Source organism: Lactuca saligna, chromosome 7 (genome assembly GCF_052625555.1).
Source record: "Lactuca saligna cultivar CGN05327 chromosome 7, ASM5262555v1, whole genome shotgun sequence".
In the NCBI taxonomy this organism is placed as follows: domain Eukaryota; kingdom Viridiplantae; phylum Streptophyta; class Magnoliopsida; order Asterales; family Asteraceae; genus Lactuca; species Lactuca saligna.
Window position 1 is genome coordinate 10,480,536 of NC_136423.1, and position 26,537 is coordinate 10,507,072.

At 36.2% G+C, this 26,537-nt stretch overlaps 1 protein-coding gene, 1 long non-coding RNA gene and 1 pseudogene across 3 annotated transcripts; all 3 read right to left on the reverse strand.

The window, feature by feature from the left end:
• Window positions 1-1,742: 1,742 nt before the first annotated feature.
• On the reverse strand, window positions 1,743-18,364 carry LOC145006063 (uncharacterized). The gene is made up of 2 exons (XR_013662761.1): window positions 18,252-18,364; window positions 1,743-1,891 (listed from the first exon to the last, which is right to left on the reverse strand). It is a non-coding gene; the product is annotated as an uncharacterized LOC145006063 (long non-coding RNA).
• Window positions 18,365-19,090: 726 nt separating this feature from the next.
• On the reverse strand, window positions 19,091-20,628 carry LOC145003908 (uncharacterized). The gene is made up of 5 exons (XM_078962812.1): window positions 20,488-20,628; window positions 20,029-20,196; window positions 19,813-19,944; window positions 19,380-19,733; window positions 19,091-19,280 (listed from the first exon to the last, which is right to left on the reverse strand). The coding sequence occupies exons 2-5, from the start codon at window positions 20,139-20,141 to the stop codon at window positions 19,142-19,144; spliced, it is 738 nt and encodes a 245-aa protein (XP_078818938.1). The 5' UTR covers window positions 20,142-20,196; window positions 20,488-20,628; the 3' UTR covers window positions 19,091-19,141.
• A 1,518-nt stretch (window positions 20,629-22,146) lies between these two features.
• On the reverse strand, window positions 22,147-25,685 carry LOC145006652 (uncharacterized; annotated as a pseudogene). The gene is made up of 5 exons (XR_013662965.1): window positions 25,555-25,685; window positions 25,388-25,476; window positions 23,157-23,412; window positions 22,563-22,619; window positions 22,147-22,303 (listed from the first exon to the last, which is right to left on the reverse strand). The product of XR_013662965.1 is annotated as an uncharacterized LOC145006652 (transcript).
• Between the last annotated feature and the right edge of the window lie 852 nt (window positions 25,686-26,537).

Sequence of the window (26,537 nt, forward strand, 5' to 3'; positions counted from 1 at the left end):
TTGAAAGGAACTCCTTATGCAAAAATCCAAATGATTTCCCCAACGATAATTAAGGTTTTCCTTTTCACCCATATCGATCTAGATAAATTTCTATCTGCTCGACACAAACATAACTAACCTCTCCCAAATAGCTATAAATTCTTGACTTATGGAGAAAGAAGATCGATTGAGAGGGGAGGTTTCAAAAACAGAATTTAAAAAAAAAAACAGAAAACATAAATCTACAAAATTGAAATCGACATCTAACAAATCGTCTATATTTGTAATCAATTAAAACTGGTAGATTCAAATTCGGATAGGATTTGGTTATTGATTTCTTGAGATGTAGATATAAATCAATATAGGTATATCCCTGATTTTATGTCTAGAACTTTAAAAGCGGCAAGAAAAGAAACTGGGAGAGGCGCAGGAAATGGGAGTATTAAAAATGATTTGCTGATTAATAGGAGTTGATGATGTCGAGTATTGACTGCATGGAATGGGCGGGAAAAGCAAGCTAATAGAGGTGTGGTAATGACACGTGGCAAGAAGATAGTCTAAAGGGTGACAAGTGGCAGTTTAAAGAGTCTTTTATATATATATATATATATATATATATATATATATATATATATATATATATATATATATATATATATACACACACTGGGTGTAAGACCCATGTATTACATGGGTTTAGTTAAAAAAATATATAAAATTTTAAAAATTTGAAAAGTTTGAATTTATAAGAAAAATAAGAAAATTTTGAATTATTAAAATTAATGAGAATTTAATGTATTGAATACATTACATATATAAACTTTTTATAATAAATACTTTACATATATATTACCTTACACATTAAATATGGAATTTTAATTTAATAAAATAAAAAATACAATAAAATGACAAGTGGAAAATAGAAAATTTAAAAATTTTAGAAAATATCATGTGTCCAAATGAATAAGAAGAGGACATGTGGCAAAAAAACCTTCATTTATTATAGTATATATATATATATATATATATATATATATATATATATATATATATATATATATATATATATATATATATATATATATATATATATATATATAAACAAAGTTACATAGAGACCACTACTTTGTATCAAAGATTACATAAATAGTATAATCTAACACTCGGTCCTATTAGATGTGGATGAGATGCAGGTAGCCACCCAACTTAACCACCCCCCCCCCCCTCCTCCCCCGCACCACATAGGTCTAACGTCGTAATAGAACACATCAACCCCAAAAACTAAACATATATTCTATTATTCAAAGATTATTATTGTCATCTATCATAACACGGGTTAGCTCCCCAGAACTAAACAAATTTATATTAGGTAGCGATGTCAACGGGATCAAACGGGAGCGAAAATAGTTACCCCCGCCCCGCCCCTGAAATCAGTTATTGCCTCCGCCCCTGCCCCCTGAATCCCCCGTTTACATAGCCCCCGATCCCGCCGCCAAATACCTTCAACACCCCCAATTCCGCCCCGTTTCCCCGTTTTATAGACTTAAAATTGACTTTTTTTCCTAAAAAATTGTTATGTTTCGGGCTAAAAAACTATTTTTCATAACTTTAAAAGCCTAAAATCTAATTTTCTAACAACTAAAAAATTGAAAATCCAACATTACAAGATGACAAATCCAACAAACTTACAAATATAAAATAAGAAAAATCCAAAACTACAAAAAAAAAAAAAGTACGTGTAGCATCCGTAAAATTCAAGCCAATTTAAAACTTTTTAATTCATTCAAAAACTAATAATTATTAAAAATTCGTTTTCAAAATGGTTTCATGTCTGAGTATTCTGTAATCAAATCATAAAAACATAAGGAGGTGCACGATCACGCCTTTGCCTTCCCGCGATCATCTAAAGTACCTGAAACAATATCAAAAATTGTAATTTTGAAGCTTAGTGAGTTCCCCCAAAATACCAACACCATACAAATCATAGCTATATCATAGCAGGCAAATAAACAGCATGCATTATGAGCCATCAGCCTAACTGGACTGCCTCGCAAGGCTATCAGTCTATCTAGACCGCTCTCTGAGCCATCGACACGTCTGGACTGCCTCTCAGGTTCTTCAGCGTATCCGGACTGCTCGTCGGGCCTTCGGCCTGACTAGTACAACCTAACCGGGTCTGGAGTCTATGTGGTCCGTCGTGGGTATGTTGGCCTAGAGCACAAAGCATGACCGCCTCAACCCAACCCCCAATCAAACAATCACTATATGAGTCAGGAAGTAACTGAAGAACCTAGTGAACAGCCAGCTCCTGATTTCATCTCTAAGACGTGTGCACACACTGACTTTCCATCTTCATGTTTCATTGCCAACATGGCTTGAGTGAGCTTGAACTTTTCAAGCCTTTGAACTTGTGGGTTAGGGAGAACAATATGAGGAGGTAAAGAAAGTGAAGCATGATCTCTTATTCCTAGATCGATTCACGAAATATCATCTTCATATGGAAGGCTTGTTCCATGGGATTTGGGAAGAACATAGTTGTCATACTTTGACATCTACAAAACGGGAGAATCAAGTTAGTTGATTGATTGAGTCCTTAATAAATCAACCAAATGAGATATTAAGGCTAGAACCCAACACAATACTCTACAACTTGGGAGAGGGATGCCGTAACCCAAATTGCAGAACATTTGAAGGTAAGTGAATGACGATTCACTAATTTCCACCATGAATAACGAAAAGAGATTAAGTTTTAAATGTATTGAAAACTCCTAAATCCTATAAGATTCATTGAACTTTTCAATGACATGTTTAAATCTCGATATTCCCCTCGATTTATGCCCGGGATGCCGAGAATCACAAAACAGGGTGTGAATAACCATCCAAATTTACATGGCGCCCCTAAAGTTACAGTCACCTCTATTCGATGTGCCGGTTAACCACACACGCTCCATCGAACAATGACAAACATCAAGTCACCCTTTGCCACCTTTGCTTAGAGCCCATTTAGTGAGTCGGTTAACCACACACGCTCCACTAACGTCTTCGCAAGGGTACAAAGTGCAATTTCATGGAATTGCATCAAATTCACTTTTGCCTAAAGTAACTAAGATTGGGAGTTTTGTAAAACATTTAGTTACTTCATAATTCATTATACTTTTTAATGGAAAGGGTTTGCCCTATCCTACCCGTTCGGCTAATGTCTCTCCACCAATCAAGGAAGCGGTGGGCGAGAGTGGAAACCCATTAAACAACCATTTTATAGGTCATAACCTTATACCCCCCCCCCCCCTTATAGATGTGCTTCGTGAATGAGGCCTACTATCGATAAGATTGGTTGTTTAAGTTATACATATATAATATTAGACTTTTAATGTTATATATAGTATAAGGGTGTATTTTATGTTGGATTAGTGTCTAAGTCCATAACTATTTTGGTATGTACTTGACCCGATGGTGCATGGTCCTTTTGGGTTGCCTTCACCAAAGCAACTTGATAGGATGAATTATGGAGAGTAAGGATTAAATATGATTTATTAATATATTATGGGAATAATATATTAAAGGAGAAATCATATTGTTTAATTAATATTAGTCAATAATTAATTGGTAATTAGTTTTGTCACTAAAAGCGACTAATTAAACTTAAGGGACTGGAATTGTAATTATAGGATAATTGCAATTTGGGCCATGGATTGCCTTATATTAAGGGGTGGACGAATTCTAATGGGAAACCCATAAGGAAATCGTCCATGGGCTTAATTAAAGGAGTCTATGGGTTGCTTAGGGCTTAAGCATCCAAATTAGGGTTTCCTTGTTAGATAACCCTAATAGCCCAACTATATAAAGACCCCTTATGGCTCAAAAACGTGGCTAATGTTCTTGTAAGGGTTTACACACATTTTTGGCAGCCTCCAACCTCTCTCCTCTTCATCCTCTTGCTTATGGTGTTTGTGAGCCATTAGAGGAGTGACACTTGTGACTCTAAGCATTCCAAAGTCAATACAAGGAGGAATTGGGATTGTTATTGCTATATAACAATCAAGGTATGTTCTTAAACCTAATTATATGTTAATGTCGATTTCCATATGTTAGAATTAGGGTTTATTGTCTTGGATTCAAAGCATGTACAATAGAGAAACCTAGATCCTAGCATTAGGGTTTGTATGAGCACATAGGATGTCTTATGACCAAAACCCATCAGTGGTATCAGAGCCTAGCTTGGTTTCAATTGTATTGATGCATTGTATAACTAAAAAATTCGATTTTTTGGATTGTGGAGGCTGGACTCGCCGAGTCCATGGCTGAACTCGCCGAGTCCATGCAGACTCGACGAGTCCATGCCCGACGAGTCCATGCCTGACTCGACGAGTCAACTCGTCAGATAATGCTTATCTCGGGATTTCTTGCTATTTTTGTATTAGGATAGTTACCTTATCATGTTAGATCAATATAAATCCGATTTTATGATATATATGACTATATTCTTGATCTAATTAAAGATAATTATCAATTTATAAGATAATTGATTAATTATTTTGAATAAATTGATAAATTGTTTAGCAAGAAATCATTAAATAAATCAAATATGGATAATTATGTGATTAAATGTTAATTTAAAATTATTTGTTATTTGATCCTTGTTGTTATGAAAGGTTTCATATTTTCCCCTTTAGGTTTTATAGTTTAAATTTGAACCCAAAAGTTTTGAAGTTTTGAAATTTAAATAGTTAAAACCCTAATGTTTTGAAAAAGGTTTCAAAACTTGCCCTCAAGTTTTGGAATTTAAAAGTTGATTAAAGGTTTAATTAGAAATGTTAAATTCTAAAACTCTAGTAATGTTTTGAAAAGTTCAAATCACGCACTTATGGTTTTATTAATTAATTAAGGTGTATAATTAAAAGAGATTTAATAAATCCATAAAAGTTTAGGTTAACTTTTTAATTGAATTAAAAGTGTAATTGTTAAAGTTAACCATATAGTATTTTAAAAGTATAAAATACACCCTATACTATATATAACATTAAAAGTCTAACATTATATATATGTATGAGTAAAAGTCAGTCTTACCGTTAGTAGGCCTCATTCACGAAGCTGGTCTATAAGGGGTGTTTAAGGAAATTGCCTATAAAATGGCGATTGAATGGGTATCCACTCTTACCCACCGCACTCTTGACTAGTGGAGGGTCGTTAGCCGAACGGGTAGGATAGGACGAAACCTTCCATTATAAGTATAATGAAATACAAAGTAACTAAATGTTTTTCAAATCCCAATCTTAGTTACTTAGGCAAAAGTGAATTGATGCAATTCCATGAAATTACACTTTGTGCCCTTGCGAAGACGTTAGTGGAGCGTGTGTGGTTTACCGGCACACTAAATGGTTCTAAGCAAAGGTAGCAAAGGGTGACTCAATGTTTGTCATAGTTCGGTGGAGCGTGTGTGGTTTACCGGCACATCGAATAGGTGATTGTAACATGTGAGGGCACCATGTAGTTTGCATGGTTATTCACACCCGCTTTGTGATCCTCGGCATCCCAGTCACAAACAATAGGGGCATATCGAGATTTAAACATGCCATTGAAATGTTCAATGAATCTCAAAGGATCTAGGAGTTTTCATAGATTTAAAACTTAAATTTCTTTTTCGTTTTTCATGGTGGAAACTAGTGAATCGTCATTCACTTACCTTCAAATGTTCTGCAATTTGGGTTACAGCATCCCTCTCCCGAGTTGTAGGATATTGTGTTGGGTCCTAGCCTTGGAATTTCATTTGGGTGATTTACCAAGGACTCAATCAATCAACTAACTTGAATTCGTTTTTCTCCCGATGTCAAAGTTCGACAACTATGGTCTTCTCAAATCCCGTGGAACAAGCATTCCACATGAAGATGATATTCCACGATTCGATCGAGGAACAAGAAATCATGCTTCACTTCCTCCTCCTCCTCCAATTATTCTCCCTAACCCACAAGATTGTAAAATTGAAAGGTTCAATATCACTCAAGCCCTTTTTGGCAAGTAAACATAAAGAGGGCAAGTCGGTGTGTGCACACGTCTTAGCGATGAAGTCACACATTGATAGGTTAAGAATGATGGGATCCGTTGTCGGTGAAGAGATGGCTGTTGATTGGGTTCCTCAGTCACTTCCTAACTCGTATAGTGAGTTCGTAAGAGAGTACTATATGATGAACCACGACGTGACACTTATAGATCTCACCTACATGCTTATTGCTGCTGAATCAGCAATGGTTTGGCGCAATAGAAAAGCAAAGTTGATTGGTGAATCTGCCTTCAAGACCTCTATGGATATAGACAATGGCAATGAAAGACATGCAATGATCAAAAAGTTTGATCATAAGAGAAAGGCGATGTCTGAAGTAGTTCCACGTGTTGTTCCAAAGGAGTCAATTTGTTTTTATTGCCAAGAGAAGGGGCACTGGAGACGAAGTTGCCCTACTTACCTAAGAGATCTAAGAGATGGGAGAGTCAAAAGTATGACTACGCTTTAGGAAAGAATCCACTATCTAACTCCATTAAGTTCCTATTCATTGATTCTTAATACATGATGTGATAAGATTGCATTTGAATGTTTTGAAGGATCGGTGAAAAGAAAGGAAGCTTGATAAGAGAGCAAGATGAATCTAATCACAAGAGATGGATCTTGATCGCATGGACTTGAAGATTGGATTTTGAGCTTAGATAGTTATGATAGAGTTGTTAGAAATTTTCTTTTTACATAGTTTTCAATAGATTTTGCATCGTAAGGACAAATGTTTTTCCGCTGCTTTTATAAATAAAATAAATTTTGTTTGACTTATTTATTTTGTTTACTTCCTTGCAATGAAATCGTTATGTGAAAATTGATGTTTGCATATTTCTACAACGAATGGATATGATTCTTAGTTATGTTATTTATGGAAATGTCAAGAATTTACCAAATAGGGAGAGTTTCTCATCGCCCAAGTTTCAATTGGACAGAAACTTGGAATCATGCAATGTGGATGCACGATGAATGAGAAATTTCGTATTTGGAAATTAGACTAATTCATTGACAAAGTGTCAAGTGAAGGACTAGGAGATCGAGTACACAAAGTTGTGTGTTGATCAAGTTCACCATAAGAGTAACAAATATATTCGTCATGATTTACTAAAGGCTTAGTAAATATGATTACACTTACAAGATTAAGTGTAATTTTGAATTGATTAAAGGGTTTAGATCAATAGCAAAACGAATAAGAAGAATCAAGTAGGCAGAAAGATAAGAGTTTCTCCATTCTAAGAAGAAGGGAGAGTAGCTTTTATGCTTTATGATAGGTCTTAATGATTTAGAACCATATCTCAATTGATCCTCTAAGTGAGTCTTGGTACAATTGTATGTCCAAGAAGAGGAATCAAAGATTGATGAAATGGTCAAATCAAGAAGACAATCATACTTCGTTCCAATAACAAGTCTTAAAGTTAAGATTGTGACAATGAGTGAAAAGTATCAAAGGTTTATAACATTCATCAAATGTGGAAAGTTGTGATGTCTTGGATGAGACAAAGACCAACTATGACAATTTATGAAGTGTTTTGATACAAGCTACACTAACTCTTGAAAATTTGTTTGTCAAGAAATGTTTATTGACAAAAGAATCTTATATGTCAAGGAGTCAGTGGGAGTCTTAATGGTCTCGAAAAGTTTCAAGAATAAATCAAATAAACCTTATCGATCATCACTGGCACACGAGTTGAGGTTTACAACCTATCGTAAAGACATTATTTTATTTCTGTGCCAATCCAATCGAGTTAATTATGCATATGAGTCCTATGAGTTCTCATTTGAATGCATAAAAGGCAAGGACCTTGATCAATGGAAAGTACATTGATAGGAAAAGGTGAGCTGCTTAACTACTTGGAAGACGTGGTGGGCAGCTGTGCTACCATAAGGCAAGAAATCAAGATTAAGGAAGTTCGATCCATATGAGTTTGAATTTGTCGTAAACTTTAGTTTTAACAAATTCACATGGATAGGAACACATACACAGTTTAAATCTAAGTGTCATAATATTTCCTCCTTCATGAAAATGATTGTGAGGAAATGCTTTCACTAAGAAAGATTTTAAAAGATAGTGATTGTAAAATTGCATTCTCGAATTCAGTCATGGTTACGGTATCCCTTTCCATAATTTGAATTGTGAGGTTTGGCAATTAGTCTTAATTGTTAAGACGCACATATAAACTATCTAAGGCAAAGGTGTATAAGTTCAAGAAGCCTTGATAAAAGATTATCAAAGCACTAAGTATTAGAAACATGAACTTAAGAAATTCAATAAGTATTGTTTTTCTGAAAGTTAAGATGTTTATAAATACATGTCGAAGCTAGTGGGAGCATAAGTGTTATGTTTTATAATAATCATCATGATAGTGGGAGCATAAATGTTATGATTGTATGATTATTAAGGCACGTATTGCAAAGTTGGCAATATTAATTATAGAAAACAAGAGTTAAACCTTGCAAAGTAGTAAGGGTTATAAAGTTGTTTTGCTATAATTAAGGGAGAGAATATTATGCTTCATTTCAAATCTAAAGGATTAGGTTATGGAATGTTAATAAATTTAGTCAAGGGTACATAGTGTGTTCTTAAAATTTCGATTATGATTACGGCATTCCTCTTCACAATTCGAATTTTGAGAACATAGCAAATAAAACATTGTGCATCATGTCCCATACGCTTCGGGTATAGTATTGATTGCAAATGCTTTAATGTTTGACCATTCTAAAATTTTACAAATGTCTAGCGCATTGAGAGGGAAAAGGGACTAGAATTGGTTTTGACTAAAATAATTAAACAACTATCAAAGGACAATCCAAAGTTCGACGAGGATTGGTCGCTTGTGAGTAGTTGGAAGTATAGTATTGGAAATTATGGAAATGTTTCCATATTGGATGGACCATATCGACATTATTAGGAATAGATAAGATTCTATTAAAAATAAGTTGTCATATGGAAAATATGGAAATGTATCTATATTGGGAATTGAATATTGAAAATCTATGTCTAGATTAGAAACTTTTATGCAAAAGGATGTTCAAAGGAATGTACTTTGAGAGAGAGACATCATATCTAAGGAATTGTCTTGTAACAATCTCCGATAGAGAACTTTGTAATATCATTGGCAATAGTCTTTGTGACTTTGGTGCAGTGACATTACGAAAGGATCGTTGCATAAAGTGTTAGAATCTAGCATATTCTATAAGTAGCGAGAATTTGATATTCTTGCACTTAAGAAAATGGATTTGGAGTTGTAAAATGAGAATGATTGGAAATGTGTTCAATTTGTCTATTTCACAAAAGTAAGAACCATAGGTAAACATTGTGTGCATGCTAGGAGCATGGGACAAGTATTGGAATTCAAGTAAGAAGTTGATTACCCGAAACGACAAATAATGAGTAATCGATATGGTGATAAATAAAACGTGTTTTGTTTATACTCAAAGGTTTGAGGCCATATGGGATTAGTATTATTCTTGTGTTTCACTTTGCATGTTTTGACTTCCAGAATAATTGAGTTTATTAAGAATAATCGGATTATTCAAGCGGGCCACAGTCGTTCATATGTTGGAAGTAGATATGAATGAAGACTGTCATGAATTGGTGTGTGGATTGTCTAGAAAAGTATTAGACATAAGCAAATGTTTACTGCAACGTTCATGAGTGCTTATGAATATGATTTGAGCATTGGATTAAACCCACGCTCACTCGGATCACTATCACGAGTGATTAGTGAGACGATAATATCTTATATTCTTGAAACCGAGATGTGTGAGTTGTATCTTGCAAATCGGTTGCACATTGATAATATGTAAACGCACCAGTAACTTGGTGTTATAAAACATATTGTTGTGTGTAATTCGGTGAGTGAGTGCAAGCGAGCATTGTATCAAAGTTTATCCGTTCCTTTTATCCAAAGTAGGATAAAAGCGATATCTTTGGGCCCCTCGATGGTTTAGTGATGACATACGTAAATGCTCGGCCGGGCTAGGGCTAATTTGATTTGTTCAATTAGTCTGTTGTCATAAATCGGAAATCGAGATATAGTACAAAGAGAATGATTTGAAATCATATCTCATACGATATCTAGAATGGAGGAATATATGATCCCTTATCTAAGGACACGCGTATCTGATATGATCAGAGTTGACAGCGGCTTTGGAAAGCTACGATTGCAGATCAGGATCTGAAGTCATACGCAGAATAGTTGTTAGACTTATCCAAGTGGGAGACTGTTGGATTAGTGTCTAAGTCCATAACTATTTTGGTATGTACTTGACCCGATGGTGCATGGTCCTTTTGGGTTGCCTTCACCAAAGCAACTTGATAGGATGAATTATGGAGAGTAAGGATTAAATATGATTTATTAATATATTATGGGAATAATATATTAAAGGAGAAATCATATTGTTTAATTAATATTAGTCAATAATTAATTGGTAATTAGTTTTGTGACTAAAAGAGACTAATTAAACTTAAGGGACTGGAATTGTAATTATAGGACAATTGCAATTTGGGCCATGGATTGCCTTATATTAAGGGGTGGACGAATTCTAATGGGAAACCCATAAGGAAATCGCCCATGGGTTTAATTAAAGGAGTCTATGGGTTGCTTAGGGCTTAAGCATCCAAATTAGGGTTTCCTTGTTAGATAACCCTAATAGCCCAACTATATAAAGACCCCTTATGGCTCAAAAATGTGGCTAATGTTCTTGTAAGGGTTTACACAAGTTTTTGGCAGCCTCCAACCTCTCTCCTCTTCATCCTCTTGCTTATGGTGTTTGTGAGCCATTAGAGGAGTGACACTTGTGACTCTAAGCATTCCAAAGTCAATACAAGGAGGAATTAGGATTGTTATTGCTATATAACAATCAAGGTATGTTCTTAAACCTAATTATATGTTAATGTCGATTTCCATATGTTAGAATTAGGGTTTATTGTCTTGGATTCAAAGCATGTACAATAGAGAAACCTAGATCCTAGCATTAGGGTTTGTATGAGCACATAGGATGTCTTATGACCAAAACCCATCATTTTATACTTTTAAAGTACTAGGTAGTCTAATTTAATAAATTTCACTTTTAGTTTAATTAAATGTAAACCATATCACAATGGATTTATTAACTCTCTTTTAATTATACACTTAATTAATTTAATAAAACCATAAGGGTGAAATTTGAACTTTTTCAAAAATTAGGGTTTTAGAATTTAACATTTTTAAAACTAAACTTTTAATTAAAATTTAAATTGCAAAACTTGAGGAAAAATTTTGAAACTTTTCAAAAATTTAGGAATTAGAATTTAAATAATTCAAAATTATACTTTTAATCAAAATTTTAAATTTCAAAACTTTAGGACAAATTTTAAACTTTTCAAAACATAAAGGATCAAATAGCAAATAATTCAAAATTAAACAATTAATTTTATGATTATCTATATTTGACCTAATCTATTTTATTTGCAATATAATTCACCAAATAATCTAAATAATTAACTTTTATCGTATAAGGAAATTATTATTCAACCAATTTGAAATTATCTTTTGTTTTGGTAAGGATAATCACATAGAAACAATAAGATTCAGATTTTATCATATAAAAACGATTTTGATGAGCCCAAACAGCATCACCACGAACTCGTAATGTCCAAAACAAGTCTAGAACGCGGTCTTCTCCACGTCCTCATCCCTTACCCTGACCTGATGGTACCCGGACCTTAGGTCTATCTTAGAGAACCAAGATGCTCCCTGAAACTGATCGAAAAGATCATATATCCTCAGGAGTGGATATCGGTTCTTCACCGTCAACTTGTTCAGCTCCCGATAGTCAATGCACATCCGGTGTGAACCGTCATTCTTCTTGACAAAGAGAATCGGCACTCCCCACGGAGAACTGCTCAGACGACTGAAATGCTTGCCCTGCAGCTCCTGCAGCTGTGATGACAACTCCTGCATCTCTGGTGGTGCCAATCGGTACGGTTCCTTGGCGATAGGGGTTGCACCTAGCACTAGGATGATCCTAAACTCGACCTGCCTCTCCAAAGGCACTCCGGGAAACTCATCTGGAAACACGTTAGTGAACTCCCTGACTACTGGAACCTCTGAAACTGAGGTCTAATCCCTGACCCGCGTATCCACCACATACGCTAAATAACCCACACACTCGTGTTGAATATATTATCGAGCCCTGGAAACGAGCTGTGAGCAGTTAGTCTTCATGTGACCAACCTGATGGCAGTGGTAGCATATCCTCATATCCTGAGTCAGGGCTAGCTCTCGGCAATCCCTCGCAACGTGCCCCTCCTTGCCGCATTTGTGGCACGCACTACTAGATCTACATGCCCCCGAGTGCCCCTTCCCGCACTTGCCACAAGTGCGGCCATGCTGGCCTCCCGACCTAGAATCAATGATCTTAGACCGCTTTGGCGACAGCTATGACTGCATCGGGGCTTGCCTCTGCTCTCGTAACTGTAACTCAATCTCAATCTCACGACGCCTAGTGGCCTCCTGTAACTTCAACAGCGTATCACAACATTCAGTAGCAACAAATTGACAGATGTCAGTCTTGAGCATGCTAAGATAAACGTGTCATCTGTACCTGCTCGGAAGCAAACTCCAGGCAGAACATCACCCTCTCAGTGAACATACGGGTGATCTTCGTCACCGTCTCAACATCATGTCTCAACTCTAAGAACTCCTGAGCTAACCCTCTCGTTCGACCCGCGGAATGTAGTGAGCGCGTAACATATCCCTAAACTGATCCCAAGTACCCGTAGTCCTCTAATCATCAATGTACAACCCTGTCATCAACCTCCACTAGTCCTTAGCCTTGGACCTTAGAATGTTCAGGGCACATCTGACCTTTTTTTCAGCAGGACATAAGCACGTGAAGAAACATTCATCCATGTCAGAAAACCACCTCATGGCTACAATCGGGTCCTGAATCCCATTAAAAGTCATGGGCTTTGTGTTATCAAAGTCCCGATACTGAAAAGTTCGACCTGCCCCCGTACCCGTAGCCGCCACGGCTGTAGAGGTTGTAACAGCCGTAGTCTCGGTAATGATTGCGTATTTGTCATCAAAATACTCCATCATGGCAGTCTTGATAGACCCAAACATCTCCGGAATCTGACACCTGACAATATCGACCACCTCCTCCCGGATGATATGCGTGACGGGATCCTCTGTCAATGCTCGCCTATCCTGGCTGCCAGCTTCTGCTCCTGACCCGGATCTAGTCTCAATCTCCTCGTAACCACCATACTGAAAATACACCAGGAATATATCAAATAATCCGCATAAATAATGGGGAACCAACTCCCATCTAAACCCTAGGGGTTGTGACTTCCTTGCTACATCTATGGGTCATGTGCTTTCAGTAGTACGGACCCATATTACCTTCCACACCTACCCATATTTGTCTCAAGTATCATCATAACGCCCTAACAATATACATAAGCATAGCGAGCGCTCACTCCTCATTCCTAGAGGAAGGCTAAATATTTTATAACTGGTCGAACGACCCTGCATAGCTCACCCATGAAACTTCCACCAACCCTATAGCACTCGTGTATGCTAGCCATACATAACGTTGGACCCTACAAAATTTCGAATACATGATCCTACCCTATGCCCTTCATCAAACAAGAACATGAAATAAGGCCAAACAAACATTCTCAGGCTATAAAATCTTAATTATGTACGACCGTGATGCATACACTAAGCAACTATAGTAATGATATCAATTTCATATAAGGAAAAACCCTAGGCTATTAGGCATCATATAAACAGGCAAATATATCATGCAATTCCCGAAGATCCCTAGCCTAGTACTAACATGTTGTTCTAACATATCACAAAATCAAATAATCTGTAAGGTATTTTGGGGTCTACTTACTGACACCGTTTGATCGTACACTTCGCATCCTCCTTTCGTATTTTAAAAACCATTTGAAGAAAATCATTTTAAAATCTTGTCCTTGGTTTGAGACTGGATACATACGAGTGTTTCCTCCAATTCACTCAAACCAAGGCTCTGATACCAACTTGTAACATCCATAAAATTCAAGCCAATTTAAAACTTTTAAATAATTTAAAAACTAGTAATTATTACAAATTTGTTTTCAAAATGGTTTCATTTCAGAGTATCCCAGATTCAAATCATAAAAATATAAGGTGGTGCACGATCACGCCTTCGCCTTCCCACGATCATCTGAAGTACCCGAAACAAAATCCAAAACTATAAGTCTGAAGCTTAGTGAGTTCCCCCAAAATACCAACACTATACAAGTCTTAGTTGTATCATAGCAGACAAATAAACAGCATGTATAATGAGCCATCAGCCTGACTGGACTGCCTCGCAGGGCCATCAGTTTACCTGAACCGCTCTGCGAGCCATCGACACGTCTGGACCGCCTCTTAGAGCCTTTAGTATATCCAGACCGCTCGTCGGGCCTTTGGCCTGACTAGTACGCTGTGACATCCCCAAAATCACGGCCAGAAAAGACCGATTTTGTTTATGCTTTGTGAAAATCAGAGTACTTCATTTTATAAAAAGGTTGCGGAATTTGTTCCCAGAAAAAAACACGATAAATACGTTATTAAAACATTTTCGAAGAAACGTATTTTTATTCATCTTAAAACGTTTGGGATGTCATCGTTAATACAGAAACATAAGCATAAACAGAACTTACAATTATTTACACTAGTGATCTACATCTCTTTAAATCTCTCAGTGTAATGTCACTTCATTTCGTCGCCTGTGATATACATAAACTGAGTGGGTCAGGTTGGGAAACCTGGTGAGTACATCGGGTTTTCAACCCACAATAATATAATTATTATGTTTAATCAAACAATCAACCCAATTACCCATCCCCATTATCTTCTTTACTCTTTAAGGATTTAACCTAAGAGTCATCTATCCTTCATTCGTTTATTCCGAAGTCCCTTACTTCCAGGGTTCTAGGACTAGCACTAAATCCATAGCTGCCGATATTCGTTCGTAAAGCACTAATTCCATAGCTGCTATATCTTACTCATCGGGTACTAAATTCATAGCTACCCGTGCTCAACAGGTACTAAGTCCATAGCTACCAATTCCTACAGGTACTAAATCCATAGCTACCAGCGTCTAACAAATAGGTACTAAGTCCATAGCTACCAACTCCTAACAGGTACTAAATCCATAGCTACCAACGTCTGACAGGTACTAAGTCCATAGCTACCAGTGTTTGTCCCGTAGGCACTAAGTCTATAGCTGCCAATGTATACTCACATCATCTTCTATCTCTCATCATTCATCTACCCATCTCATACCCAACATATTCGTATATATAAAATACGTATACAGTTTAAGTTCTTTAAAACATGTATAAAACCTTCATCCATTATAGACAACAAGTATTCAGATAATATGCACACATAACACGTAGTTTATATAAAATACTTCATAGCTATGTGTAAGATGAAAGGGACCATGCACTCACAACACGTAAATTATATAATAAATACTTCATATCTATGTGTAAGATGAAAAGGACCATGCACTCACAACACGTAAATTATATAATAAATACTTCATATCTATGTGTAAGATGAAAGTAACTATGCACTCACCTGAGTAGGTGGTGACTCAGCACTCGGACAGCGCTTCGATACTCTCAAAACGATATTCCTTCGATAAAACCTAGTACCAGTACCACTAGGGTTTAGTCTAACGATAACCGTGACTAATTAATAGTCTGACTATTATTATTATTATTATATAAGCGTTAAATAACACTCAATATAACTCATAATAATAGCCCAAATTCTCATTATAAGTTCCTAATAATGTTACTATATTAAAACATAAGTTATACTAAAGATAGTGTATGCATAGCTCACTTACAGCGGGTTTCTCGCAAAACCGGGCTTCGCTGGAGCAGCGTTTCCAAGCCGAAAGACCTTTTTTCTCGGGACTCCGGGAGCCTCGGGGCTTCCTTCGGGTGCTAGGGGGTTTACCTAGGCTTTTAGGGGCTTAAGGGAGCTTAGAGAGAGAGTATAGAGAGAGAAAGAAGAAGGTTGAAGGTGTGTGAATGAATGGAACCCGGCACCTCTATTTATAGGGGTGCTGACTGGCCTACTCGCCGAGTAGGGGGGACCTACTCGCCGAGTTGGTCCATGTGGTGGCCTTCTGGTGGTGCCACGTGTCCAATTCTGGTGGTGCCACGTCACCCCTATCGCGTATCAGCCTTCAAACTTAGAAAAATCATAACTTTCGCATACGAGCTCCGTTTTCGACGTTCTTTATATCCACGCGTAGGTAAAATCAAGATCTACAACTTTCATTTAGACTCCGTCAGCTAATTCTCAACCGATCTCAAATTTAACAGTAGGAGGTGTTTAGACTGTTAAATGACCGCGAAGAGTTCATAACTCCTTCATCCGGACTCCGTTTTCGTCTGTGTTTTTACCGTTGAGTTCCTATTAATGAGACCTTCAACTCTCATTTAGGTCGCGTAAGCCAAAAACCGCTCGAACTAAAATTCGAGTTTCGGGACGTGCACTGCTAAGCCGAATCTTAGAAAAATCATAACTTCTTCATACGAAGTCAGATTTGCGCGTTCTTTTTATTGATGTTCTTAGTTTAACATATTCTACGACTTTTGTTTAGATTGCTAAGGCTAAAAAGTCTTCTATCGTAAATTCACTATTTACGTCTCCCGGTGTCGTGCCGGTTTTGCCGTAAAACTTCGGCGGGCCATAACTTCTTCGTTATAACTCGGATTTCGGCGTTCTTTATATGTACGGAAACCTTGTGACATATTCTACAACTTGGTTAAGATTATTTATTATAAATAATCTTTTGTTGAAAAGTCATTTTCGACCCCTATTGCCTCTAAATTGACTAGCCCGGATCTACGGGCGTTACATACGCCCTAATCGGGTCTGCAGTCTATCCGATCCACCCTAAGTATGTTGGCCTAGAGCACAAAGCATGACCGCCTCAACCCAACCCCCAATCCAACAATCATGTGCACATAAATATCATACGTTAGCATATATAACATTCAAACCGATCTAACAGATCACTAATCATAGCATATATAACATTCAAACCAATGTAGATACTAGATCTACAAGCTTCCTATCGTTCCAAGCTTCTTAAATCTTCAAGTTTCTTCAACAAATGCAACAAAACACACTTTAGCCTCTTACACACTCAAGAATACGGTTTGGATTGATTAGATTTGCTTCTGGCCGTCAAAAGGTGGTATGGAGGCTGGAGGAAAGGACTAAAGGTCCTTTAAATAGGGTGCAAACCCTAAAAATTAGGGTTTCCTTGCAGAACCTCTACTTTGTCGAGTTGGGGTCCTCCAACTTGTCGAGTAGAAATCATAAATCACGCAGGCTGACTAGGTTCGACACAACGAGTTGGGGCCTCCAACTCGTCGAGTTCCCTCAATAAAATGAATACAAAGCTTTAAAAATTATACCTCGGAGTTAAGATGTTATAGTACGACATGTCAAAAAATATATGTTCAATTCATCATCGTATCGTCGTAGGTTATAAAGTGGAAGAAAGTTAAGAAATCCTAAAGTTAGATAATGTGTTGTTATTATCTGTATATATTTTTATATCAAATATATATTTTTTATATAAATATACAAACATGCCCCCGTAGGAGTACGGGACGGAAATATCCACTCCTACCCCCGGTCCCGAAAATAAAACTGGATTTAATCTCACTCCCGCCTCCACCTCTGCCCCCAAATTAAAAATAATAATAATAATAATCTCTTTCGGAATCAGGGTTTTACAGAAGTTTTTGACATCCCTTTTCAAATATCATGTTCAAAACTGGGAAATGAAGTTATTCTTTGTCCATATTTATGAAAAAAAAAAAAAAAAAAAAAGGATTGAATCTGTTTGCTAAACCAATGGGTGATTTAAAATTTAAAACATTGATTAATATGTTATGTATAATAAATAGCTATACAATGAAATATCATATCAAAATTAGTCATGGTCATCGTTCTAAATAACATTAGACGTGACTTGGCAGCAATATCAAGATTCAAACTTTTACGAGTTATGGGGAGTCATGTCGTTTATAAAGCGGCAATTTTGTATATAATTAATAGTTTATAAGTTTATATATATATATATATATATATATATATATATATATATATATATATATATATATATATAACTTAAGGTGACATTTTATCAAAACATGGCAACTAATACAAACCTTAGAGCGATGACATCTAATAAAGCTTTTAGAACCTTGTTCACGAGGCTTTACTATTATTATACGCTTTGGGGAGGCTTTCCACGCACCTTTAATTTTTTTTTTTTTTTTTTTTCAGTCTGAAAAACACACCAAACACATCTTTAATTGTTTACATTAATAAAATCAATAAATTTGTTATGAAAAAAAATCTATATTTTGTTGCTTTTCATTTTCTTGCATTTCCACAAAAATGGTGATTAATTCATTGTAGCTATTTTAAGAAAGTGAACATGGTCGTGAATAACCCAATAAATTATAAACCATCTCTGGATCAATTTTTGTTTCGAGTAAATCAAATCTTGAGACAACTTTTTAAACCAATCAAAGGCCAGAAATCCTCAATTTTCTAACCGATCCATATTGCTTTTCATGAAAGTAAGACAAAACAAGAATATCAACATCCCATTAAGTAGCCAACACACTCTATAACTTAGAAGCCTTTGAACATCACAACCACATATCACGCACAAGACCATGTCAATTTGTATACCTCTCCAATAAGTTCACAAGAGATACAATTTTATTTAGAGCAAGCCTCCACAATAAAATAAAATAAAAAAATAAAAACATTTACTTTTATAGGAATGATCCGATTTCATATCATATCAATGACACCATTAACACCCAACATACGTGCATCAATAATAAGACGATTTGAAGCAACAGTGAATTGTGCAAAACCAACATATCTTTCAATTTATAAAACAAGAAAAAAAACACCAAAAATAACATTCTTTGGAAAATCACTATCTGAATAACTAATAAATAAAATAGACAGATAATAAGAATATAGAAACTTTAGAAAATCACTATTTCGAATCTGTATTATATCAGTTGTGAATTCGTTTTCAAGGAAGAACAGGAAGCTCGATTTGATTAAAAGAAAAGAAACTTACACGTCCATGTTCAACATAACAAAACTTCAGAGGAATGCCTTCACATTGTCCTTCAAGTTCCTCAATCTGTTTCTTGGTTGGTGGGTTGCCACTACAAGAGACAAAAAAAAAAACAATTCAGAGAATATGAATTAGGATGATTTATTTATCAAAGATAACAAAATATGAATTTATAAGGTCATCATCTTACCTAATTATACTGAGAATAAAGATCGGATTGCCTGGATTTGACTTTCTAAACTTGCTATTTGGAGGATAAACATCAAAAACCAGTCTTTTACTTGCTTCATTTATCTCCATACTACTAAACGACTCAGTAACTTCCATTATAGAACTTTTTTCTTCACTTTTACCATGTTTCATGCTCCAACAAACACCATGCCTCTTGATTATATAACCTAATGACTTAAGATGCCTGTAAACCTCAAATGACTCCCATGAAGATCCACCTACACCTTCTGCAACCTTTTTATAAATATCTTCAAGTGGAATACATTTATCCTCATCATCTAACAGATGCAATGCCCCTATCTCTGCCAAAAACCTACACATTATCAAACATTTTATAACATGAAACCAACAAGTTGTAAAGTATTAAGTTTTTTTTGTCTCCTTTGACTTACAATGTATCTTCAAGATAACTATATAGCTTCCCACCACGAACTATCCCTGTTGTTGTCCACAGTTTCCCTTTATTACTAACAATCTCAGCCATTCCCAAATCTTGTTTCCAACGAGCCTTTGATATATTTTTCCTAAATAAGAAAATTACACACGATGTTGTAGGAAAACTTGATAAGAGAAGAGTTAAATGAGAGAGAGAGAGAGAGAGAGAGCACCTAAACTGCAACTTGGGAAAATCACTATATGCATAGCAATGGTCCTCATTATCACTATCAGGTGCAGTTATCTCTGAATCACTTGATCCACCTGCCCAATCTTCGATTTCCATGATTGAAATGATGCTTATGAAGATGGCACCAAAGCTTCAGAACAAGGAGCAGATTCTGAAAACGTGGAAGAAACACATTTAGTCAAAGCAAAAGAATTTCAATGTGATACTAAGAATTATAACCCTAGATGAGAATTACTCGAAGAAACACAGGAGCATATTCGGTAGTCCTAATTCCTTACATACACTCCTAATTTCTAATCCCAATTCCCAAATCAGAAATCGCAACAGGAGAACCGGAGAAGAAAGAAGTCAAGAACGACCCTTACATACACTCTTAATTCCTAATCCCGGATTCCCAAATCAGAAATCACAAGAGAAGAACTGGAGAAGAAAGAACAAAGACCTGATTTCCGGTGAGTGGTGGCTGTTGCGGTGGATCAGTAAATGACGATTGGCGAGGCCGGAGAGTCGGAGACAGCGAGCGACGCACCAGCGACGATGGTCGATGGGGACTGTCGGACCTCGGACAGAACTCAGAAACTGGGTCGATTTCACTTCTTGTCGCTTCAGTCTTTTGTTTGGAAATTGGACTATGGAGAAATCGGGAGGGGCCACAGCCCAATTGTGAAATTAACAGGCCTATAAAACTCAATAAACTTCTGTCGAAGAGTTCGACGAATATTCTTTTCGTTTATGGACTTACGTTCAATACAATAAAACTCAATAATATGTGTTATAATTTATATATCAAAATATATTTTCCAAAGCGTATGGAAAGTCTCCCAAAAATATCACTCAAATATCGTTTTTTAACATGCCTCAAAATACTTAATTTATAACGGGAGTCGTTGATTTTTTTAATTTATAAACGGTCATATTTTACTCTTGTTTAAACTAATATGATGCTACATGATAAACTTAAGCCATTAATATTTGTTTTGGTTGAATCTTTAATTTAACCTCATAAACGGTCATTTTTTACTCTCGTTTAAACTGTATGATGCTACATGGTAAGTTAACTTAAGCCATTAATATTTATTTTGGTCGAACCTTTAATTTAACCCGGTTGTTCATTATCGCCTTATAAAAGGAAGTACGTTGCATGAAATAAGTTTCAAAACCAACTAACCTTAGCCCAATAGTATATTTTTAGGGTTTGAGACTTTGGCCATAGTAGCTTTGGGTTTGAGGCTTGTCGCGATAGTTTTGTATGTTTAATACTTTGACAATAAGACCTTCATATATTGCCGATTTCGTCCTTAGAGTTTTTGGGTTTTATACTTTGGCCACAAAACATTCATATGTTGATAGATTTAAGCTCTATATTTTTTGGGTTTCATACTTTGGCCCCAAAACTTTAGTATATTGACAGGTTTATCCTTAAATTTAATGTTGACAGATAATAATTTCATTCTAGTTTTGGTTAAGCTACATGTTCCCCAATCACCTCACTCGGTTTATTTGTTTTATCTTGTTTGAGACCTTATATAGCCCATTTTTCGTTATATACAAAAATAAATATTGAATAAAAATGTTATATAGCCCATTTTTTGTTTTGAGTCCTTTTTTGTTATATATATAATAAATATAATTAGAAATGTTATTATACGTTTTAACTTTAAACAAAATACACGTTTATTTGTTTCTTTTTGTTTTTTGGTGTTTAAAAAGTCTTATATCTAAACTCTCTTTTTTAAACACTTTTTTTATATCTAAAAAAAACTTATATGTATTTTATCAAGTTTATATTTTGTTTTAATATATTCCATTACAAAACATGTTATAATTTTAAAAAATATATTCGAAATTTGTAAGTCTCTTTGATAAGCATTTAAGCATTAACTATGTAGTATTATTGTTTTTATTTTCATATGGTTATAATTTTTAAGCAAAACCAACATATCTTTCAATTTATAAAACAAACAAAGAAACACCAAAAATAACATTCTTTGGAAAATCACTATCCAAATAACTAATAAATAAAATATACATATAATAAGTATATAGAAACTTTAGAAAATCACTATCTCGAATCTGTATTCTAACAGTTGTAAATTCATTTTCAAGAAAGAACAAGAAACTCAATTTGATTAAAAGAAAAGAAACTTACACGTCCATGTTCAACATAACAAAACTTCAGAGGAATGCTTTCACATTGTCCTTCAAGTTCCTCAATCTGTTTCTTGGTTGGTGGGTTGCCACTACAATAGACAAAAAAAAAAAAAAAAAAAAAAAAAAAAAAAAAAAAAAAAAACAATTTTGAGAATATGAATTAGGATGATTTATTTATCAAAGATAACAAAATATGAATTTATTGTTAGGAAAATATAACCCAAAATTGTTCGAAAGAACAAAAGTATAAAGTTCTTGATTGTGGCCCGGATTATACATTGATTGCAGCAAGGGAGAAAAGACGAAGCAGGAGAGTAAGAGAGGAAGAGATTGATTTCGTTTCATTCGGTGTGTTTAACCGGTCACATAGGGATTGCATATATACTACCCAATGTAACTGATGTCATTAAAACGGAATCGTAACTGTCACAATTAAATAAGAAAATTAATCAAAGAATCAAAACCGAAATTTGCAATAGAAAAAAAAGGTCCTTGAACTTTTATGGTCGACCAATGGTGCATTTGTGTCCAAAGGATGCGCGCTCACATACAAGTTCAGTGGTCTGAAGCCAATTTGGCTCGCATTTGCACCCCCTGTGTGCGCACGCAAAAGAGAACATTGGTTCTAATTAGTCTTATAAAGGTAGCTAGTCTTTATAGTTATAAATCAAATTTTTTTCCTTCCTCCACCAATGTGAGATGAGTTTTAAAAACCTACTTAACTCCTTTATCTTCTCTTCAATTGCCTTACTTTGAGAAGTGATTTCTCATTCATTTTTAATCCGTTTTGGACGTGTGATATATCAAAACGTAGATATCACGGAGGAGAACACAAATATATAATCAATAACCCGTTTTGATTATATTTAGAGTATTAAATTTGTGCTTAAAAATGGAGAAAACCCATTTTTGGAAATTAATAAAATTCATTTTCCAACATTTATAAGGTCGTCATCTTACCTAATTATGCAGAGAATAAAGATCAGATTGCCTGGATTTGACTTTCTAAACTTGCTATTTGGAGGATAAACATCAAAAACCAGTCTTTTACTCACTTCATTTATCTCCATACTACTAAACAACTCTATTATAGAACTTTTTTCTTCACTTTTACCATGTTTTATGCTCTAACAAACACCATGCCTCTTGATTATATAACCTAATGACTTAAGATGCCTGTAAACCTCAAATGACTCCCATGAAGATCCACCTACACCTTCTGTGAAACGACCCAAAAATTTCGTTTTTCAATATAATCAAAACCATAATATGAGTATCATAACAAAAAAGAACATACGCGATGTATCCCAATCATAATAAAATACTGTGCGGAAAACGGTGTCATAATATGTCAAATCCAAAACAACTAAAACCATCCCCAGGATAAAAGCTAAGTTGTGGTGTATGCGATGCTATCACCCCGAGCTCTTCCCTTTGCTTGCGGAAGTACCTGAAACCAAAACTAAAACTGTAAGCACGAAGCTTAGTGAGCTCCCCCAAACTACCACATACCATACATTAAGATATAAACACATATTGGGCCTCGCCCACAGCATCGGGCCGAAGCCCGGAAACTGCATCGGACCGAAGTCCGGAACTAACTGCATCGGACCGAAGTCCGGAACCGACTGGGACCTTGTCCCCTGCATCGGACCGAAGTCCGGAACTAACTGACTGAACATGGCATAGCATAACACATCAACTAGCATGAACACATATACGGCATACTACATCGGGCCGTAGACCGGAACACATAACACTTAACGCATAAAACATAGCACACAAATCCTGTTCGAGCCACGAAGGCATCAAACATACTAGCTACTGCATCGGACCTAAATCCGGAAACTACTGCTAACTGAACGGGCCGGCATTGTGGCCTTAGACCCGTTCCTACTGGAAGGAAACTCACCTCGCAAGCTGGCTGCTGAGTGTGTGGCTCGGGAAGCTAACGGTTGCTGCTCCTGAATCTCTTCGGCTACAAGTCCATAAACACACTCAATCAAATACTAAACACTGCGCTTGGGGTAAAATGACTCTTTTACCCTTGGTCAAAGTCAACTCTCTTTTGGGCTGACTCGCCGAGTTGGGCCGCCCAACTCGCCGAGTCCTACTCTCACTTCTCAGTTCTGCACGCTGCTACTCGTCGAGTGTGGCATCGACTCGACAAGTACCCACTTGATCCAAGAACTCAGACAATCTTCATCCGACTCGCCGAGCCGTATGAACAAACTCGACGAGTTGTTCTTGATCTTAAGAAGATTGCCTTGGACTCGCCGAGTTGTATGAACAACTCGCCGAGTCCCTCCATCACTGAGTCTACCCTCAACTCGCTGAGTCCACTCTCTAACTCACTGGATCCACTTGACACTGATAAAAATGAAGGAATCGGGAACTCGCGACCCAACTCGCCGAGTCGTACTTCCCGACTCGCCGAGTTGCCGCCATGCAACTGATTTTTACTCGATTTTGTTTGAATCCAACACATACAATTGATAGATCTAAGTCCAATAAGCTGATTTACCACGTAAAGTTTCCAACTTTACATGTACAACCTCATGAATAAGGGAAATAAGGCTAAAAGATGCACAAAATGGGTAGATCTATGGTTAATATGCAAAGTAACTCCAAAAAGGCAGTAGATCTGGGCTCTACAACACCCAATCATTCAGATCTAAAGATATCTCGACTTATTAAGGCATTCATGCAAACATAAGGCTTGGAACAAGCATCAACTAGATCCTAGGAGAGCTCTAATGGAGGTTTAAAGCATATAACAAGAGGGGAAATCCGAAAATACCTCAAATAACTCAGATTTGCCCTTGGATCTTTGCACTACAACTCTTCTCCTTGCTCCTTTCGTCTTCTCCTTCTTCACACCTTCACAAAATGGCACAAAAACACTTATAAGCTCTCAAGGTGGATTAGGGTTTCTCTCACAGTGTTCTCAGGGTGAGGGAGGCGAGAATGGGGCTATAAGGTGACTTAAATAGTGGGCAACCCGGGGATTTAGGGTTTCACCCAGACGGATGGACTCGCTGAGTCAGGGATATGGACTCGCCGAGTCCCCGACTCACGCGTGCTCGAAGTCGCGACCCTACTCGGCGAGTCAGGCTATGAACTCGCCGAGTCCCTCATGCAAAACTTACAACAATTACCAATGAATTAACATACCGGGAACGGGTCGTTACATTCTGCTACCTTTTTATAAATATCTTCAAGTAGAATACATTTATCCTCATCATCTAACAGATGCAATGCCCCTATCTCTGCCAAAAACCTACACATTATCAAACATTTTATAACATGAAACCAACAAGTTGTAAAGTATTAAGTTTTTTTGTCTCCTTTTACTTACAATGTATCTTCAAGAAAACTATATAGCTTCCCACCACGAACTATCCCTGTTGTTGTCCACAATTTCCCTTTATTACTAACAATCTCAGCCATTCCCAAATCTTGTTTCCAACGAGCCTTTGATATATTTTTCCTAAATAAGAAAATTACACACGATGTTGTAGGAAAACTTGATAAGAGAAAGAGTTAAATGAGAGAGAGAGCACCTAAACTGCAACTTGGGAAAATCACTATATGCATATCAATGGTCCTCATTATCACTATCAGGTGCAGTTATGTCTGAATCACTTGATCCACCTTCCCAATCTTCGATTTCCATGATTGAAATGATGCTTATGAAGATGGCACCAAAGCTTCAGAACAAGGAGCAGATTCTGAAAACGTGGAAGAAACAGATTTAGTCAAAGCAAAAGAATTTCAATGTGATATTAAGAATTATAACCCTAGATGAGAATTACTCGAAGAAGCCACTGTGAGTTTCAAATTCTAACATAATATCAAAAATCCAATTGCAATGAAATTAAGTAAAATACAATATTGAAGTTCACCATTGTATTTTACTTGTAATTTATTGCAATTAGACTTTTCAATTTTATCAATAAAGAGTGAACTCCTAAAAAATCATAAATTTAAAAGAAAACCGTGAGCCTGAGAGGCTGATAGAGTCGAGATGGAGATAGAGATGGAAAGTGTTAATACTGTGCAATATCAATAACCAAGAGCTTCAAGAAACATGAATTTTATGTTGCCAATGGTGAATTAAGGTCAAATTTGTTTTTGATATTGGAATTGCCTAGCTTTCAAAGCCTTTCAACAACACATGAAGACCCATCTTACAAGTGGGAGTGATTCTTGACATGGAATCATGGGCAGGGAAGGTCATTTATCATTGCATCACCATGGCGATTAACCAAGGATGCCAAAGGAGAACCACTCCTTGCCTTGTCCATTGTTCGTGGACATTCATCTCTGGATCTTTTGAAG